At 42.7% G+C, this 18,793-nt stretch overlaps 1 protein-coding gene across 5 annotated transcripts in view; it reads left to right on the top strand.

Annotated features, from left to right (window-relative positions):
• Positions 1 to 18,222, top strand: part of HERC2 (HECT and RLD domain containing E3 ubiquitin protein ligase 2) — a 120,236-nt gene extending 102,014 nt beyond the window's left edge. For all 5 annotated transcript variants that reach the window (XM_063126299.1, XM_063126301.1, XM_063126302.1 and 2 more), the window contains exons 84-93: positions 354 to 541; positions 1,434 to 1,631; positions 2,237 to 2,320; positions 10,938 to 11,079; positions 11,975 to 12,169; positions 12,269 to 12,381; positions 13,725 to 13,915; positions 14,379 to 14,484; positions 16,289 to 16,501; positions 17,223 to 18,222. In XM_063126299.1, the coding sequence (XP_062982369.1) occupies positions 354 to 541; positions 1,434 to 1,631; positions 2,237 to 2,320; positions 10,938 to 11,079; positions 11,975 to 12,169; positions 12,269 to 12,381; positions 13,725 to 13,915; positions 14,379 to 14,484; positions 16,289 to 16,501; positions 17,223 to 17,495 (1,703 nt within the window). In that variant the 3' untranslated portion in view covers positions 17,496 to 18,222. The remainder of the gene's footprint in view (positions 1 to 353; positions 542 to 1,433; positions 1,632 to 2,236; positions 2,321 to 10,937; positions 11,080 to 11,974; positions 12,170 to 12,268; positions 12,382 to 13,724; positions 13,916 to 14,378; positions 14,485 to 16,288; positions 16,502 to 17,222) is intronic.
• The last annotated feature ends 571 nt before the right edge of the window (positions 18,223 to 18,793 follow it).

Genomic DNA, 18,793 nt, shown 5'->3' with positions numbered 1-18,793 from the left:
GGCATACTGCCTCTTGACACGTTTTTATGTGAATGCCATTGCTTTTCTCTCTCTCTTACTCCTTAACATCCTTAATCCCTTCCTTTGACTTCAACATTCACTCCACTTTATTTTTCATCTTCCAATATTTTAGAATTGAGTAGCCATGAAACTAACTTTTAAAAGATCATGCTAATTCTTGGATTATTCTCTCTTAAACTCAAACTAACCGGTTGCTGTTGCTGTTAATGCCTTAGCTACTGATATTTGCATTTTGAAATGATGTTAAACTTAGCATCATTAAGCCATGAATGTAACCAGTACCTTTATATTTGTCGCACTCACTGGTAAATTAATCATTTTGATTGGTACAGGTGAAGTATATACATGGGGAGATAACGATGAAGGGCAGCTTGGAGATGGGACAACTAATGCTATCCAAAGACCACGCCTGGTTGCAGCACTTCAGGGTAAAAAGATCAACAGAGTGGCTTGTGGCTCAGCACATACCTTGGCCTGGTCCACCAGTAAGCCTGCTAATGCAGGCAAGCTCCCTTCTCAGGTAAAATTGTGCCTTTTATATCAATTGTTAAGCCTTTGGTAAAATGTGTAAACTGATTCCAGATAATTGGAGACCATCTAGTGAAAGGGGAGACATCACAATATTACATAGTCATCAGATTTGCCTACTTGACAAGAAAGCAAGAACAGTGCTTCCTTAATCCCAGCCTAAGGGAGCTAAGCAGGAGAATGTTACTTGGGCAATCATATTTGGCTACATGATGACTTTGTTGAGGGGAAGTCAAGCTGGAGGGAGCATATGCAATGTAAATGAACAGATTAACATTTTTGCAGTCATAGCTGGAAAATTATTAAAAGTGCCATTTAACACTGTGGGGGAAAAGATACATGGAGTAGTTTGGGTTCAACTGTGTTCCTCTGTGCAATCCCACATGTGCATTCTGCTCCTGTGCATACCATAAAATCATGGAAATTCCTTGAAGGTTAACATAAACAAAAATTAGGTGTGCGCGCCTCCCATCAGCCCAAGCTGCCTTCCAGTATTTTGTGGGATAGGAGGAATTGTATCTCTGATGTTAGCTAGCAATGAATTAGAAAAGCACTTGAAGGATCCTCAAATTTTTATTGCCCAATCCTTGAATATTTTGAATGTAAGATTGGATGGATTTGGGGGTAGGGAAGGATTGGTGGAAATAGGCATTCATTCTTTCATTTCACATATTGCATTTTTATCCATAGTACTTTCACAGACATTGATGGGAGCCCTTTCTGGGCACCAAACTAGACTTGGAAATCCCTACTTGGCCGGGCCATGTGTAAAACTCTGGAGATACCAAACAGCAAACAAAAGCATTATCTGGTTACTCAACAGACCGGCTAGCTAAATGACTAAATTCAGTGCATGTTAAACCCTAATAATGTAATTGTTCTAGGTTCCTATGGAGTACAATCATCTACAAGAAATTCCTATCATTGCCTTGAGAAACAGATTGCTGTTACTGCATCACATCTCTGAACTATTTTGCCCTTGCATTCCCATGTTTGATCTTGAGGGACGCCTTGAAGAAACTGGCCAAGGGCCCTCGGTGGGGTTTGATACATTAAGAGGAATTTTGATATCTCAAGGAAAGGTATTTATCTCAGCCTTTGACCTTGCACTAAAAATTTCTTTTATTTTTCTCTCTTTGATGTTGGCTGTTTGATGCTGGGGAACTTTGTACAAGCAACGCCATCCACTGTTGCCAAGACCTGCTTGTGATCATCAGATCACATGGGCACAGTGATATGCACCTGTGCAGTGTATCTTGGTACATATGAGTTGTGTTCTCTTTCTGGAGTTATTAAGAAACCTATCATCCATTTGTGGATGTGGAATTGGGATGGGGGTAGTCATCCAAAACTCTTTGTTGACCAATGGATTTTTTTAAAAAAGTGTTGCCAACTCTTTTGCAGAGATAACATTACATTGTTTATGACTGTGGGACTGACCCCCGAGTAGGCCTATAACTAAATTCCACTCCTTCCCTCCATGTCCACCTCTCTGTTGAATTTCTCCCAGTCCCCCAGCCCTAACCGCCCGTTGCAATAGCAGGAACCTCCTGTTGGTATAAGGATATGCTGGCTTAATATACTTTTCTGCCAGCGCAAGGAGCTATAGTAGCAATCCTATCCCATCTTGCAAATGTAACTTAAGGATAGAATTACATTTTAAATACCTAATTTTTCTTATTTTTAGGAGGCAGCTTTCAGAAAGGTTGTACAAGCAACTATGGTAAGAGATCGTCAACATGGGCCAGTGGTAGAACTCAATAGAATACAGGTAAAAATACTACGCTGTGAGTACCTTGAATGTGAGACTGTTGGCCATTGTTGTTTCATGCTTGAGATTGGAGAATGACCATTTCTAGTGCTAATAACATTTTGTGCCATTTCTTTCTAACTAATTCTGATGACCATTGCTGTATTTTGCTACTTTGGAGAGATCTAGATTACCTGAAAGGCAAGAATTAAAGGCAATGAGACATGTACACAGATGTGGTGGTAATGGTGCTTATTTATGCATGATAGAGGAATGAAATCACGGCCACCTGGTGCACATGCACATGCACATGCAGTCCAATGTGTACAGTCCCAATCTGCGTTGGTGATACCCCTTGAAATTTGTGCAGTATAGGCTGTGTAGATCAGGCTTTCACAAGTTGGGCTGTGGCTGTTGTCACCTATTTTCAAAAGGAATGTCCCACTGATACGGAACGGGGGGTTGTGGCAGATGAGTGCAATCCTGATCCTCCATTGTGTGTGTGTTCCGTGCACATCTATGTATAGCTCAGTTAACTTTTTCTGAATTGAGCCTTGTCTAGACTAACAGAAATATACAGTGTGTGTGTGTGTGTGTGTGTGTGTGTGTGTGTGTGTGTGTGTATATATACATACACACACACGCGTGTGTGTGTTAATGATTTTCTAGACTAAAAGCTGCTTTTGACCTAGAAAATCATTAATGGTTTGCATTAACATACTGAAGAAAGTGCTTCCTACCCTATAGCCAGTCAATGGCTTGGACTTTTGAGATAAGTAATCAGAAAGAAGTCCATGGAAGGAAAGTTTCTCATTGCTTCCTCCCTCGTGCAGCTGCCTGTCAAAAGCCTCTCCAGAAAGTTGGGGTACCTCCTGAACAATATGGGATATGGAGCAGAACAGGAGAGAATTACCCCAAATTGGCAATTACTGAAAATAGTTATTCAGGTTGGTTCTACAATCCTCGGGAGAGGCTTTTTGAATTGGGACGGATGGGTTCAGGGAGAATGAGGGGATAGCAAACTTTCCTTCCACGAACTTCCTTCTGTTCACTTATCGTAGGATTGAAGCCACAATGTCTAACCTCATGATTATTCAGAAGGAACTATTTTCATGTTTGATAGGTGCTTATTAGCTCAAATTGAATTTGTATTTTCATCTCCCTTTAGTCTAAGCATGTAATATTTTATGCCTATCATAAAGTTCAATCTATCTCTTTTTTCCATTTTAGTATGGTTGATTTTTTTAAAAAGAAATGAACCTGAAAACACTATGGGGAAAGTCATCAAGGGTCATTCCTGAACCACCATTCCTGTAGCACTCTTTTTAAAGCCTAGGAATAGGTTATGAGAAGAAAAACATCCTTTAACTCATTTTTGTACCTTTTATTCTCTCACATGATTTTTGTCTGCCTTTGCTTACATAACTTGGAGAACTTTAAAATGGCCTTAAGTACAATTAAGATTCAAGTAAGAACTATTGTACATCACATGTGGTCACATTGGTGAAGGGAAGTGGTTATGATAGGAACTTTCATTGACGTGAAAGAGTTTAATGTCAAGCCTTAGGCCAGATGTGCCTTTTCAAAAGAAAATTCTTTAAAGCTTGAATATAAAGTATTGTTTTATTACACTGAGTAAAACTTGCAAAGGCAGCTTGGCTGGGTTTTTGTAGTAATGTGGTGCCCATTAGCAAATTTTATGTCTAGTATTCCTGCTTGTTTTTGTGTTGTGGAGGGGGACAGCTTGAATTTATGGCAGGAGCGTGGTGGAAGAGATGATAAATTCTGCATATGCTATTAAAGGTAGAAGGATGTTTAAATGCAACATTGCATTAGTATTGCAGTAATGGTCCATCACAAGAATTGAAGATTATAACAGCCTTACTGTGGAATCAAAAGAGAGGACCCAAGTAGAGATGGAAAATGCCTTTTCCATGGGAAAACTTGAGCATTAAGGAACTCAATACATAGTCAAACCAATTGTCTGTCTTGCTCAGTGCTGTCAACTCTGACCAGAAGTAGTACTCCTGCATCCTGAGCCACTTTTTCAACTGGAAATCCTAAGAAGCGGCATCTGGGGCTCAAATAAATGCAGAACATACATTATAAGAAACTGTCCAGGGAAGTTGCAGAATTGAAAGAACAATTCTTGAATCCTCCTAACCATAGTTTTAGGGTTATCATACCATCCTTTTACTATCTTAGGTTCTTCATCGTGGTCTCTATGCATCACACATATGGGCTTTGCGCCTGCGCAGAGACCAGACCGGAATCTCCAATAGCTTAGGGAAACGCTTTTGGGCGGGAACCCCTCCCCCACGCTACCGCGCATGTCCACGGGGTTCCCGCCCTTCCCTCAGTTTTTTCGTCGTCCGCCATCGTGCACAGACGTAGAAACCGTGTTCTCTCCAGCATGTGTAGTACTTACCTTTTTTGCTTCGCTATTTGACTCTTTTTTCTGCGCTGTTCTTCTTTTTCTTGTCTATCTAAAAAAAAAAAAAAAATATATATATATATATTATTGTTGTTTCCTACTCTTTTTCCAGCGATCTTTGATCGCTTTCGGCGCCTGAGGCGCATGGCCGTGAGGGCCCCCTTCAGGAAGTGCGTTAAATGTGGCGCTAAATTGCCACCTAAGGACGGCCATTCCCTGTGTGTGTTGTGTTTGGGTGAAGCGCACAAGGTTCAACAGTGCCACCACTGTATGGCATTTACCAAACAAACACGGAAAAATAGATCAGATAGACTGCGGTCTATACTGTGGGAAAAAGCTCTGCGAGCAACTGAACCTTCGCCTCATAAGCGTAAGGAGCAACACTCCTCAAGGGCAATGGAAAAACCTCTTAGCCCAGAAGTCCAATCAGTCGTTATTGGTGAGGAGTTGATGGCGGATAACAGGGCCATACCCCTGACGCCAGGCCGATCCCTAGCGGTTTCCGCAGCCAAGAAGATTTCAAAAAAGGCTCGGACCCCTAAATCGGCGGAACAGCTAAAGAAAAAGAAGAAAAAGAGGAAGGACGCAGAAAAATGCTCCACCTCGAGGGTCGATACCCTATCTTCGATACCCACCGAGCCTGCCAGGTCGGCGCCGACCTCGGTATCGACGCAATTGCCGACGCAATTGCCGATACCAACACCTTTACCGACTGCGAGGAGTTCGATGTCGGAGGGTGAAATTCGGGACTCCGTATCGGTTGCGTCCATACCATCGGCTCAGGTACCGTGCACGACTGAGTTGGAAGAGCCGACTAGGCTTGTTCCACATCGGCGGCACCGATCTCCTGGCCCGGACTTCGATCGAGTGTCTCAATACTCTGAATATCAACGGGACTACCCTTATGATTGGGAGTATTATCGGCCTCAGGACTATTATCCTTCTGAGCGCAGACGTATTGAGCATTTTGCACAGCCTCCTCCGAATTCAAGAGTCTTGCAAATTCCTCCAGATCCTCGATCCTATACACCTCGCAGCCGTGATAGCAGGACTGAGCGTATTGAACACCGATCGATACCGACTGCAACTGTCGTTGCGCCCTCACCTCAACATGAACGAGCTCTGCAGCCAGTGCATCAAACGGTGCGGGCGGCTCAAGAGTCTCCTGATGAGGACTATAGGTCTGATTCAGACTCTATTGTGTCCGTAACCCCATCTATGCCTTCACCTGACGATATTGTAAATAGTAATGAACCGGTCTCCGCCTCAGAAGATGTGGGGAAATTCTCTGACCAGGTACTCCGAATGGCCAAGTCCCTAGGTCTCGACATCGATCAACCAACAGAGATCGATGATGACCCAATCTACGATGTGACTCGAACGGAATCTAGCTCGACCATCGCGATTCCCTTCCCTCCTACACTACGGAGGACTGCACAGATCTCCTGGAAAAATCCGTGTGCAGCACAGTCGACATCTAAAAGATTGGAGTCAATGTATAAAGTCAAGGAGGCCAATGCCGAGTTTCTATTCCAGCACCCGAAACCTAATTCGATAATCGTGGAATCTGCCCAGGGAAGATCACAGAAAGTGCATTCAGCTCCTACCGATAGAGAAGGCAGAAAATTAGACTACCTTGGCAGAAAGGTGTATGCCTCGTCTTCTTTAGGAATAAGAACCTCTGCGTACGAGGCAACTATGGCCAGGTACCAAATATTCATTCTAGAAAAATTAAACTCTCTCTCTGACCATCTGCCCGAAGATAAAAGGGAGTTGGCGAGGATTTTCCATACCGAGGCAACTGCAATAGCCCATCTGCAGCTCAATTCTGCAAAACATCAGACGGATTCCCACTCCAAGTCGATGATGGGTTCTATAGCCCTTCGACGTCATGCTTGGCTGAGGTCAGCCAACTTGACAAATGAGACGAAGACTAGAATAGAAAGTCTGCCGTTCGACGGAGAGGGGCTATTCAACAATAAGACCGACGAGTCCTTAGATTCGATATACAAGGCTCGCACGACTGCCAAGAAGATGGGTTTCTCACAACCCCAACCACAATTTAAGCAAAGGCGCTGGACTAGACAACCGTACCAGCAGATCCAACAGCGCCCTCAGTTTGACAAGCAACCTCCAAAACAACAACAACAGATGCAGAGAAAGAGACCTTATCAAGGTCGATACCAGCAAAGCAGACATCAGCCGGATTTCTCAAAGAGGCAGCGGCTTTGACTTCTCCGTACCAGGCCTACTACCCTTTACAGACCGTCTAGCACCCAAGTACCATCAATGGGAGTTCATAACATCCGACTCCTGGGTGCTCACTATCATCAAGACGGGTTACGCCATCGAATTCGATGCCCTTCCTTTCTCTTCGGGAGTGAAGATAACAGCACCATCCCCTCCTCTGCTGCTCGAGGTACAGACCTTACTATCGAAGGGAGCCATCTCTCCCGTACCTACAGAGGAGCTCAACCAGGGATTTTTCTCCCGTTACTTCACGGTCCCGAAGAGAGATGGAGGTCTTCGACCGATCATGGACTTAAGACAACTGAACAAATATATCACCCCAAGGAAGTTTCGTATGACAACAGTCACTTCTATTCTCCAACTGTTGCATACAGGGGTTTGGTTCGCGGTAGTAGACCTGAAGGATGCGTATTTCCACATCGCCATCAGGAAATCGCATCGAACTTACCTACGTTTCTCCATCGGCGTCGAGCAGTTCCAATTCAACGTCCTCCCTTTCGGCCTCGCGACGGCACCGAGGGTCTTCACGAAGGTGATGGCTGTTGTGTGTGCCCACCTGCGAAAGAAGGAAATACATGTTTATCCATACATAGACGACTGGCTCCTGGTTGCGGAGGACAGTCACACGCTCCAGGAGAATATAACCACGACTCTAGAACTTTTAGAATCCCTTGGCCTGTGGGTCAATCAGGAAAAATCTATACTGACTCCTCAGCGAACGATAGACTTCATAGGAGTGACTCTGTCGTCTCGAGATGGAAGAGCTTACCTCCCGTTAGCGAGGGCAAAAACACTTCGAGACCTGATTCTCGATGTCGAAACCCAAGCAAGACCTTCGGCATGGACAATCCAACGATTGCTGGGTTTGATGGCGGCGACTACCGCTGTCATCAGATTCGCCCGATTGCGAATGAGGATTCTTCAAGGGTGGTTCTTGAAGACCTTCGATCTTCGACGCAACGCTCGCAGGACTTACCTTTCGATACCGAGTCAGGTTCGGGCGTCGTTAAAATGGTGGCTTTCGATGGGAAACCTCCTGGAAGGGATTCCTTTTCAGCAAGGAGCACCGTCGCTTACCATCACGACAGATGCTTCTCTCGATGGATGGGGAGCTCACTGCAATTCGCTCACCGTCCAAGGTCGATGGTCCCCTCGGCAGAAAGGGGATCATATCAATCATCTGGAACTCTTGGCTGTGGAAAATGCTTTGAAAGCGTTTGCCCAGATCATCGAGGGCAAGGACGTTCTGATTGCAACAGACAACACCACTGTTGTCTGTTACATAAACAGGCAAGGGGGAACGAGGTCATACCCCTTAACCCGCTCTGCACTCAGGATTTGGAATTGGTGCATAAGGAGACAAACTTACCTGACTGCGATCCATGTAGCGGGGAAGGAGAACATCGTAGCGGACTCCCTAAGCAGGTCCTTCCACGTCGATCACGAATGGGAGCTCGATATCGAAGTAAGAAGCAACCTCTTTCGATATTGGGGCGATCCGTCTGTCGATGTCTTTGCCACTGCAGAAAACGCAGTTTGTACCAACTTCTGCAGCAGAGCAGGAAGCGGAAGGAACTCGCTAGGAGACGCCTTCGCAAGAACCTGGACAGGGGGACTACTATACATTTTCCCACCGTTCCCACTACTGACAAAAGTCGTGGCCAAGATAAGAACAGACGGCACAAACTGTATTCTGATCGCGCCGTGGTGGCCTCGACAACCATGGTTCCCTCATGCTCTTCGACTGTCGAAAGGGGATTACATCGAGCTACCATCGATACCGAACCTTCTGTCTCGACACCAAGGCAGAGTTCGACACCCAGACCTTTCGACTCTCAAGATGACGGCATGGAGAATACTGCCATAACCTCCGGCATCGAACAGTTGACGGTACAGAGTATTTTGACTGCATCGAGAAAACCTTCGACAAGGAAATCATATGCGACTAAGTGGCAGAGGTTTTCTAAATTTGCGGTGCAAATGAATCACATCGCTGAGGCTTGTCCCATGTCTGTGATTCTAGAATACCTACTCTCACTGTTCCAAGGAGGCTTAGGACTTTCGTCCATCAGAGTCCATTTGGCTGCCATCACTGCTTTTCATGAAGGTGTAGAAGGGTTCTCGCCTTTCACCCATCCTACATCCAAGGAATTTTTAAAGGGTTTGAAAAACACCATACCGACTACTAGAAACATCGTACCATCGTGGAGCTTGTCGGTGGTGCTCCATGCATTGATAAAGAAACCTTTTGAGCCCATGGCTACAACGGACTTAAGACTCTTGACTCTCAAGACTGTGTTTCTGGTAGCCATAACTTCAGCAAGGCGTGCAAGTGAGCTTAGAGCTCTAAGAATTGATGCGCCATATACAATTTTCCATAATGACAAGGTCGTGTTGCGAACAGACCCATCCTTTTTACCCAAGGTCGTGACACCCTTTCACTTGGCTCAGGACATTATTTTGCCAGCCTTCTTTCCAAACCCTACAACGTCTGCAGACACTGCTCTCCACATGCTGGACGTTAGAAGAGCTCTTTCTTTCTATAGAGCTAGAACTGAAGGATTTAGAAAATCCAAACAACTATTCGTATGTTATGGTGAGCCTTATAAGGGACTCCCGGTGTCATGCCAGCGATTGTCACGCTGGATAGTAGAGACAATTGAACTTGCCTACTCTATCTCTAAACTAGAGATACATCGACCTGTGACAGCTCATTCAACCAGAGCGATGTCGACGTCGGTGGCCTTCAGCAGGGGTGTTCCACTTCAGGACGTTTGTAAGGCTGCGACTTGGTCCACCCCTTCTACATTTGTCAAGCATTATAGCTTGGACACTCGATCCAGACATGACTGTTCGTTTGGAAGGGCGGTGCTCTCGGAAGTGTTGAAATAGTACACCAACCCACCTCCAAGGTATGTGAGCTTGCTACTCGCCCATATGTGTGATGCATAGAGACCACGATGAAGAAATGCAGGTTGCTTACCTGTAACTGTAGTTCTTCGAGTGGTCATCTATGCATTCACACAACCCACCCACCATCCCCTCTTGGTGGTGTGATATTTGATAATGACATAATTGACTATAGATTTATTTTATCTTATTTATTGATTTACACTCATGTTTATGGGGGCACGATGTCGGACTCCTGTAAACTGAGGGAAGGGCGGGAACCCCGTGGACATGCGCGGTAGCGTGGGGGAGGGGTTCCCGCCCAAAAGCGTTTCCCTAAGCTATTGGAGATTCCGGTCTGGTCTCTGCGCAGGCGCAAAGCCCATATGTGTGAATGCATAGATGACCACTCGAAGAACTACAGTTACAGGTAAGCAACCTGCATTTGCTCATAATTTTCTGCATGTAGTTTCTTAGGCCTTTATGATTTTTTCTCCTAGGCTAACACACCCAGGTAGGTTGCTGTTGAACCATGGGTTATGGTGTTGCCTGAATGCAGCACATTTTCTGCATGGTGGGTTACTGTGCTGTGCATTTTCTGCAGCTTGGGTTACCACGTTGTCTGAATGCAGAGCATTTTCCACGAGGTGGCTTGTTAACTACTCTGAACAGCCAACAACAAGCCAAGTGTTCTCAAGTTGGCTTGATCAAGAAAAATAAACCACACTATATATGGTTAATAAGCCACCCTGGGGAAAGCCCTCTGCATTTAGGCAGCACGATGACCCATCCTATGGAAAATGCACTACATTCAGACAACACATTAACCCACCTTGTGGACAATGCGCTGTGTTCAGACAACATGATAATCCATGGTGGGTTAGCGTGCTGTTTGAACCCAAACATAGTATGTGCATGCCTTCAAACATTTCTTCAAACAATTCTGCTACTCATTTGAGTGTGTTTCTTTCTGGCTAAAAATATTCTAGTACTCCTCATTAAGATTTAAATGTTACAGTTTGCTAGACTGCATTGTGATCAGGTATGCTTATGTTTTACTATCAGGTAAAGCGTTCTAGAAGCAAAGGAGGATTGGCTGGTCCAGATGGCACAAAATCTGTTTTTGGACAGATGTGTGCCAAAATGAGCTCATTCAGTCCAGATAGTCTTCTCCTACCTCATCGTGTTTGGAAAGTCAAATTTGTTGGTAAGGATTTTTTAAATATATCAAATTCTCCAATAATATGGTTTGCAATAGAAGGCAGAGAAGAAGAAATGTCAAAAGTGTATAAAATAGTTTTTTTCTTAAGCAATTATATTAACATTTTGTAAACTAGTTATCAATCAGAATGATTCTATACTTGTCATTCTCAAATAAATGGAAAGCCACTTCAGCTTTTAAAAAAAGCTATAGGAATAAAACAGGCAACTCAAATGAGTCTAAAAATGAAACCACCTAATCCAGTTATACTTGATAAAGTAGCTTATGATTTGTATTTTACTTTGTCCTAATGGTGAAAAAACTTAAATTGAATTTCAGATTAAATCTGAAGTAATCTAATTCAAGGCTGTATCTGTATTCCTATAAGCATGCTCAAATGATTTGTATTGAGGCCCAGTATTGGGCAAAAGGCAGGATACAAAAAAATATAATGATAATAATAATGATGATGATGATGATGATGACGTAAAGTTTCCCTTGTGTAATACATTGTTTTGGTGAATGTTTTCTCTTTACCTGGAATTTAACTTGGACCATAGAGGAAAAATATATGTTCCTGTTAATGATTATAGCATTTGAAAGATAAACGTATCTGGAACCATAATTGTGATTAAGGGGCGGTGTGTTGTTTCTTTAATAGACAGTACTGATGGCATTGAATGTCTATTTCTGTAGTGTTTGAGTGCATATTGCTAGACCTAATGCATTCTTAACGACCAATAAATATTTTGAAAGATGTGGCCTGTTGTGCCCCTTGAGATTAGCAGAGTGGCTACATCTAATGTATTTTGCCAGACAAGGCTGTATGTAGCTTTTAAACAAATCTGTCATTAACATTGACATTCCCACAAACTATTCCCCCCCACCCCTTTCCATTTAGGTGAATCTGTGGATGATTGTGGCGGAGGCTACAGTGAATCAATAGCAGAAATGTGTGAGGAACTTCAGAATGGGCTGACACCACTTCTGATTGTGACTCCCAATGGAAGGGACGAATCAGGAGCAAACAGAGACTGCTTCCTTTTAAACCCTGCAGCAAAGTCTTTATTACACATGAACATGTTTCGCTTTCTAGGTAATTTTCACATCAGCATTGCTATAAAATTTGTGCAAGATGTTAATTATATAATACATACAAACCCTTATTTTGTTTGTTTGTTTTTAAACTACCTAGGAGTCTTGCTTGGGATTGCTATTCGGACTGGGAGCCCACTGAGCCTCAACCTGGCAGAACCTGTATGGAAACAGTTGGCAGGAATGAACTTAACAATTGCTGATCTCAGTGAGGCAAGCATAATGTTATGTTCATCCATGTAATAATAGTGAAGTGTAAGATGTCGCTGGTTTTGGTTTCATTATTCCTGTTGCTAGAGGACTATATTTATTAGAAATATGGTCAGTATTCAGCTGAGGAAGATGCTGCTTTTCATCCATGATAACGGAAGGGGTTAGTGTGAGTCACAGGCACACTCTTAAGTCACATTTGAAAATATAATATCTGTCTTGTGCATATCGGCACTATCTTAAGCATGAGTATTCAAAAGCAAACTGAGTTTTGTCTGATTTATTCCCTAGGAAGAGCATTTAAAATTGTGGACTACATTTGTTTACCCTTAATGTAATACACGCTTAGCTTGTTTATATATCTTTGAATTCCTGTTCTGCTACAGAACTCCAAAAGCCCTCATTTAAACTGACTTGGGTCAAGCTTCTTCCTTTCTTTTGTTTATTCTTTAATAGGTTTATATATAGCTTATCATATTTTAAAAAACATCTCTAACAGGTTACAAAAAGTACATTAAATACTTAAAAATGGAACTTTTATAACAACACTCATTAACACCAAGTAGTCACAGTGCCATAATTAGCATACAAGCTAGGCGTCACAGTTAGTCAGGGAAGGCCAGGTTAAAGTGATGGGTCTTAAATTGGTGCTTAAAGTACGCCACAGTTGGCGACTCCCAAATACCAGAGGGAAGAGCATTCCATAAGGTGGGCACCACCACGGAGAAGGCCCGCTTCTGGGTTGTCACAAGCTTGAAAGTTTCTGCTGGTGATTCTGTCACTGGTGGCTTTCTCGGTAAAGACAATGGTGGTTATAACCACATCTCTTGAGTTCTAATTCTACCACCAATGGCTTTCTGTAAAGACAATGGTAACCGTGCACACATCTCTTGAGTTCTTTAGGTGTGACTTACTAGAAAAGAGCTTCCTTGTGAAATATTTATTTGGGGCAATGTTATATTTTGTTACCCCCTTTCCTGCCTGTATTTTCATTCCCCTAGTATTCTACTTTCGTAAGATTACTGAAGAGCTACCTTGAAATACATCAAATTTTTTTTGATGTATTTATTCTGATCTTCTCTACCTCAGTGACAGTCCATGTTCTGATTCTCGCTTCTGAAGAATTTTCAGCTGTCTCCTCAGTACTTCATAAAAGTATTTCTAGTTAATCTTTAGCAGCAATATACTATCCCCACCTTAAGCAATATACTATCCCCCACCTTAAGTGTGTATACATGCTTTTCAGAACCATAATAGTGATAATGAACTACCCACATAATGTTCACGTTGGATATACAAGTATTCTATGGAAAAGGTTTTACTTTGGTTTGTTTTATGTTTGAAAGGTTGATAAGGATTTTATTCCTGGACTTATGTACATCCGAGACAATGAAGCTACTTCTGAAGAATTTGAAGCCATGAGCCTGCCTTTTACAGTGCCAAATGCTAGCGGTCAAGATATCCAGCTTAGTTCCAAATACACCCATATTACACTGGACAATCGAACTGAGTATGTGAGGCTGGCAATAAACTACAGGTTTGTGTAATGGTATCCTATTTACAATGCAGTTGAAGTAAAAATTAAATGGCTTTGCCTTATTTTCAGTAGCCCCGATCAAATTCACCACTATAACCATTCCATTGTCTGTTTGAGTGTCAAAAAGTTCTCCTAGTGTTGTGACAAAAAATAAGAGAGGAGAGGAGGAGGAGAAAGTGGGTCAGGTGAGGGTTGAGAGGTGATAGGAGTGTGATTTCTGGGAACTAAAGTGTGACTTATTCTCCTGCCCTTACAGTTTACAAAACATCTGGAAAAAGATTTTGTGATCCTTCACATTATTTCCAGAGTAAATGCCGTTAGGATTGTAGTCCAGTTTATTATGAAGCCTTCTTTCAGAATTCTTTAAAGACAAAGGAAATACCTCAATTTCTCCTTCAGATCCATATTACCACCAGATCCACATCACTACAATTTTCACTGAAAAATGTGTGTATTTTTGCAGGCTTCATGAATTCGATGAGCAAGTTGCTGCCGTTCGGGAAGGGATGGCCCGTGTTGTTCCTGTTCCTCTTCTTTCACTTTTCACAGGATATGAACTGGAAACAATGGTGTGTATGTGCAGCTGTCATTTCTGTTGGCCTAATCAGGTTGTATATGAGTCAGAGTATGTAACTTGAAACTTTTCTAAGTGCTTATAGTAAAAGTATTACAGTAAGGGCATGTCTACACAAGACTTTTATCCTGGGGTCATCTCTAGGTTGTCCCTGTGCATCCACATGATGCACAGGGGATCTCAAGGGCAACCAGGGATGACCCCTCCATTTTTGCGGGATAACTGGTTGCCCAGTTATTCCGATTTTGCCTGTGGTTCCGCAACTGTCCCGAGACTGCTGGAGGTGTGGGTGCCTGTCCTGCCTGGTGCCCACTTACTCGTGAGTAAGTGCGGCACCGTGCCCGTCAGGGGAGGGGGTGGCAGCAATTTCGCCACTCCTGGAATGGCAAGGAGGGGTTTGGGGGAAAGTTTTTCCCCCCCTTACGTTTTTGTTGGTGCGGAGCCCTGCTCTTATGTGTCTGGCCCTGCTGCTTCCCCCCGCCCCAAAAAATGGGTAGCTGCGATGTCCCTGCTTCCTCCCTGGACGTCACATGCTGCATGTGAATCCAGGGGAAGGATCTCACGACCAGCATATTGCGAGATCCCCCTCCCTCCCTCCCTCCCTCCCTCCCTCCCTCTACACCCTTAGGTGTAGATATGCCCTAAGTTATGCCTCATTATCAACGAAAGGTTAAGATTACATAACTGATTATCAAAAAGTTTTACAAAGGCTGCTTTGTGCATTAAAAAAAGTGGATCAATTCGGGCCATAAGGTGCTGCTATATTATGGGAAGGATGGTGGTGAATTAACTGAGACTTCTTTTATACTTCCCCACTGTCTGGGATAGTTATATTAATTCCTCTTTGCCCTGCTCCTTCTAATTTAGGATTTAGGTGTCTTAATGATTTTCAAGCTGAATATTAGCTACCATGCGATGGGGCAGTTGAGAAAGCTAATGCAATCTTGGGCTGCATTAACAGAAGTATAATGTCCAGATCATCGAAAGTAATAGTTCCACTCTATTTTGCATTAGTCAGTCTGCATTTGAAGTACTGTGTCGAGTTCTAGGCACCCCATTTTAAGAAAGACCTTGACAGGGTGGAGTGTGTCCAGAGAAGAGGAGCTCCGTGAGCCCCTGCCAAAGGAAGTGAGGCAGGTGGCTATTAGGAAGAGGGCTTTCTCCGCTGTGGCACCCCTGTTGTGGAACGAGCTCCCCAGAGAGGTCCACCTGGCGCCTACACTGTACTGCTTTCGTCGCCAGCTGAAGACCTTTTTATTCACTCAGTATTTTAACACTTAATTTTAACTTAAATTTAAATTTTACTGTTTTAACTCTGTATTTTAATCTTATAATCAACTTTGCTGCGTGGTTTTATCCTGGTTGCGCTTTTTATACTGTATTTCGTAATTGTGTTTTTAACCTGTTGGATGTTTTTTGTGGTTTTAATTTTTGTGAACCGCCCAGAGAGCTTCGGCTATTGGGCGGTATAAAAATGTAATAAATAAATAAATAAGTGGGGTTGAAAGAGCAGGGTAAGTTTAGCTTAGAGAAGAGAAAATTAAGGAGAGACATGATAGTGGTCTTCAAATATCTGAAAGTCTGTAATGCAGAAGATGGAGCAGACTTGTTCTGTGTTGCTTCAGAGGGCAGGACTAGAACCAATGGGTAGAAATTGCAGAGAAACAGCTAGGAGAAACTTTCCAACAGTGAGAGCTGTTCACCAGTGAAACAGATTGCTTTTTGAGGTGGTGAGTTCTCCTTCGCTAGAGGTATTTAAGCAGCCAATATCTTCTTTTCAATATCCTCTTTTTTTCCAGGTCTGTGGGAGTCCAGATATCCCTCTCCACCTTCTGAAATCCGTGGCCACATATAAAGGGATAGAGCCTACCGCTTCTCTAATACAGTGGTTCTGGGAGGTAATGGAATCCTTCTCCAACACAGAACGTTCTCTTTTTCTGCGCTTTGTATGGGGCAGGACCAGGCTCCCTAGAACGATCGCAGATTTCAGAGGCAGGGACTTTGTCATCCAGGTAAGAATGGGAGAGCTTCAGGACTGTGACTACTTCAAATTAATTTTCAACTAGTAATGTCAGGTGGTCTAATAACATTATGTTGGCTACTGGTTCTCTTTCATGAGTACAAGAAAACTCTGCATGCCCATTAGGAATGCTTCTGAGTGCATTTTCCCTTTTTCCTATAGTTGCTGTTTAATGCAGCCAAAATGTATTAGCTTATTCCAAAACTACTGTACAATGCAGTACTTGTGATCACAGCATTAAAAGACTTTGCTTGATCTTATGATTTTTCTACTGAATAGGTGACTTGTACTTTCACTGAGAAATGGTTGCCTATTTTGAGGTGAACTAAAAATAATAATATTATCATTAAGGATTATACATTTTAATGGCAATGAATTAAACAAGCCAGTTTAAAAAAGAAAGCTGTCTAGGAGAAGTCTGTTATATTTTAAACAAACACTTTTAGTGTTTAAAGTTTAAAGGAGTTACATAATATACATTATATGTACAGCAACTGCAGGTGCGTTGGTATTTTACTTGCAGGAAACAAAAATATTAAGGCTGCCATCTTGTACCCATTTTTGTGGGAATAAGCCCTATTGAAAACAATTGGATTTACTTCTGGGTAGACATGTATAGGATTATGGAATAAATCAAATAATGTGATGTAAAGATGATGCTGCAGTGGCAAGTTCAGAGAAATTAAAACTTTGTTTCTGTTTTGATTTGACAGGTTCTGGATAAATACAATCCACCAGACCACTTCCTTCCTGAGTCATATACATGCTTTTTTCTGCTAAAGCTGCCTAGGTATTCTTGTAAACAGGTGCTAGAAGAAAAACTGAAATATGCCATCCATTTCTGTAAGTCTATAGATACTGATGACTATGCTCGGATAGCATTGACAGGAGAGCCAACTGCAGATGATAGTAGTGATGACTCCGACAATGAAGATGCAGACTCTTTTGCTTCAGATTCTACACAGGACTATTTAACTGGCCACTGAGAGGGATGCCGGGGATTGATGCTGCAAGCACTGAGGCAGAGCGCCACAAAGTAGCATTTAAGCAACGGACTGTTTAGAATGAGGATTCAAAGGCATATAACCAGTGAACTACTAATTATTGCTGAACACGGGGAGCTAGTAGGAATAATGGCAGATAACTGAAGTAACTTTCTCTAGAGTAAATTGGTGCCATAAATGGGCATTGAACATCTATTTTGATAGCTGAAGGTTCCCTTCTTTCCCTTTATGCTGCACTGCAGGTAGAACTTTGTGTTTACTGATGTGTTGTAAATGTTTATAAAATATTGGTAGTGTGGAATTAAAAAAAGGAAATCTTTTAAACTGTGGTGCAATAGATTTTTTTTTTTAAATTAAGTGTTGTGTTCTTTGCATCTTCTTGATTGTATATTGGAACTACTGTGCAATGACTCAATAGTATTATAAATATTTCAATTAAATTTACTAGCTGTTTTGTTTATTAAAAAACTTTTTGGATCACTCAGTTATCAGTATTCCTTACATTTATCAATAGATAACTAACCAACACCTCATTAAGCTCACTCCACCCTCCAATGTCTATATTTTAGCTTCTATATATATAATGTATCTTGAATTGATAACTTTCTGTGAACAACAGAATTCTTAACATGGGAAGTATACTGTACATAATTGTGCCATGTATATGCAAAAACTATAATTTCCCTCTGAATAAAACATCTGTCACAAACAGTTTAGTAGGGCTTTTTATGGTAACAAACCTTCCAAGGGATTTTGTGACTTCCCAGCTTCTTCAGTGATTCTGGGTTAGGGCAGTCTGTACGTTTGGGAAACGCTTCCTCCTGGAGGGCAGACAGGGCTCCAGCGAAAAATGACACCAAGGAGAATGGCTTCCCCTCAGCTCCCAGACTGTCTTGCAACAGGCTTCTGGCATGGCTCGTAGCTGAGCCCTTGCAATACCATTCGAATGGTAGTTCAGCAGCTTATTACTATGTGGGAGAAATCCACAGTATCAGGTAGGGGCTCAGCCATGCTTGTTGTGCTCTGAACCCCAATGTCTGAGGAAAAGAGTGCCGCTGTGGGGAGAAGAGCATTCCTGAAGAGAGGCAGACTTCCATTCCTGGCACAGTTTCCTCTCATGCAGAGCAGGAAAGCAACCAGTGCTGAACCAAAAGAGGTTGGCAAGCAGTGTTATTTGGGTTGCATATTTCCTGTCACTTCCTCGCCCCAAGGTGTTCCACGGTGCCTCACAGCAGGGGACACCACACCAATGTTGTGGAGGAGGCAAGCAATGGCGATCC

This window comes from Elgaria multicarinata, chromosome 5 (assembly GCF_023053635.1).
Source record: "Elgaria multicarinata webbii isolate HBS135686 ecotype San Diego chromosome 5, rElgMul1.1.pri, whole genome shotgun sequence".
Lineage (NCBI taxonomy): Eukaryota > Metazoa > Chordata > Lepidosauria > Squamata > Anguidae > Elgaria > Elgaria multicarinata.
This window is presented reverse-complemented; position numbering and strand designations above follow the sequence as displayed.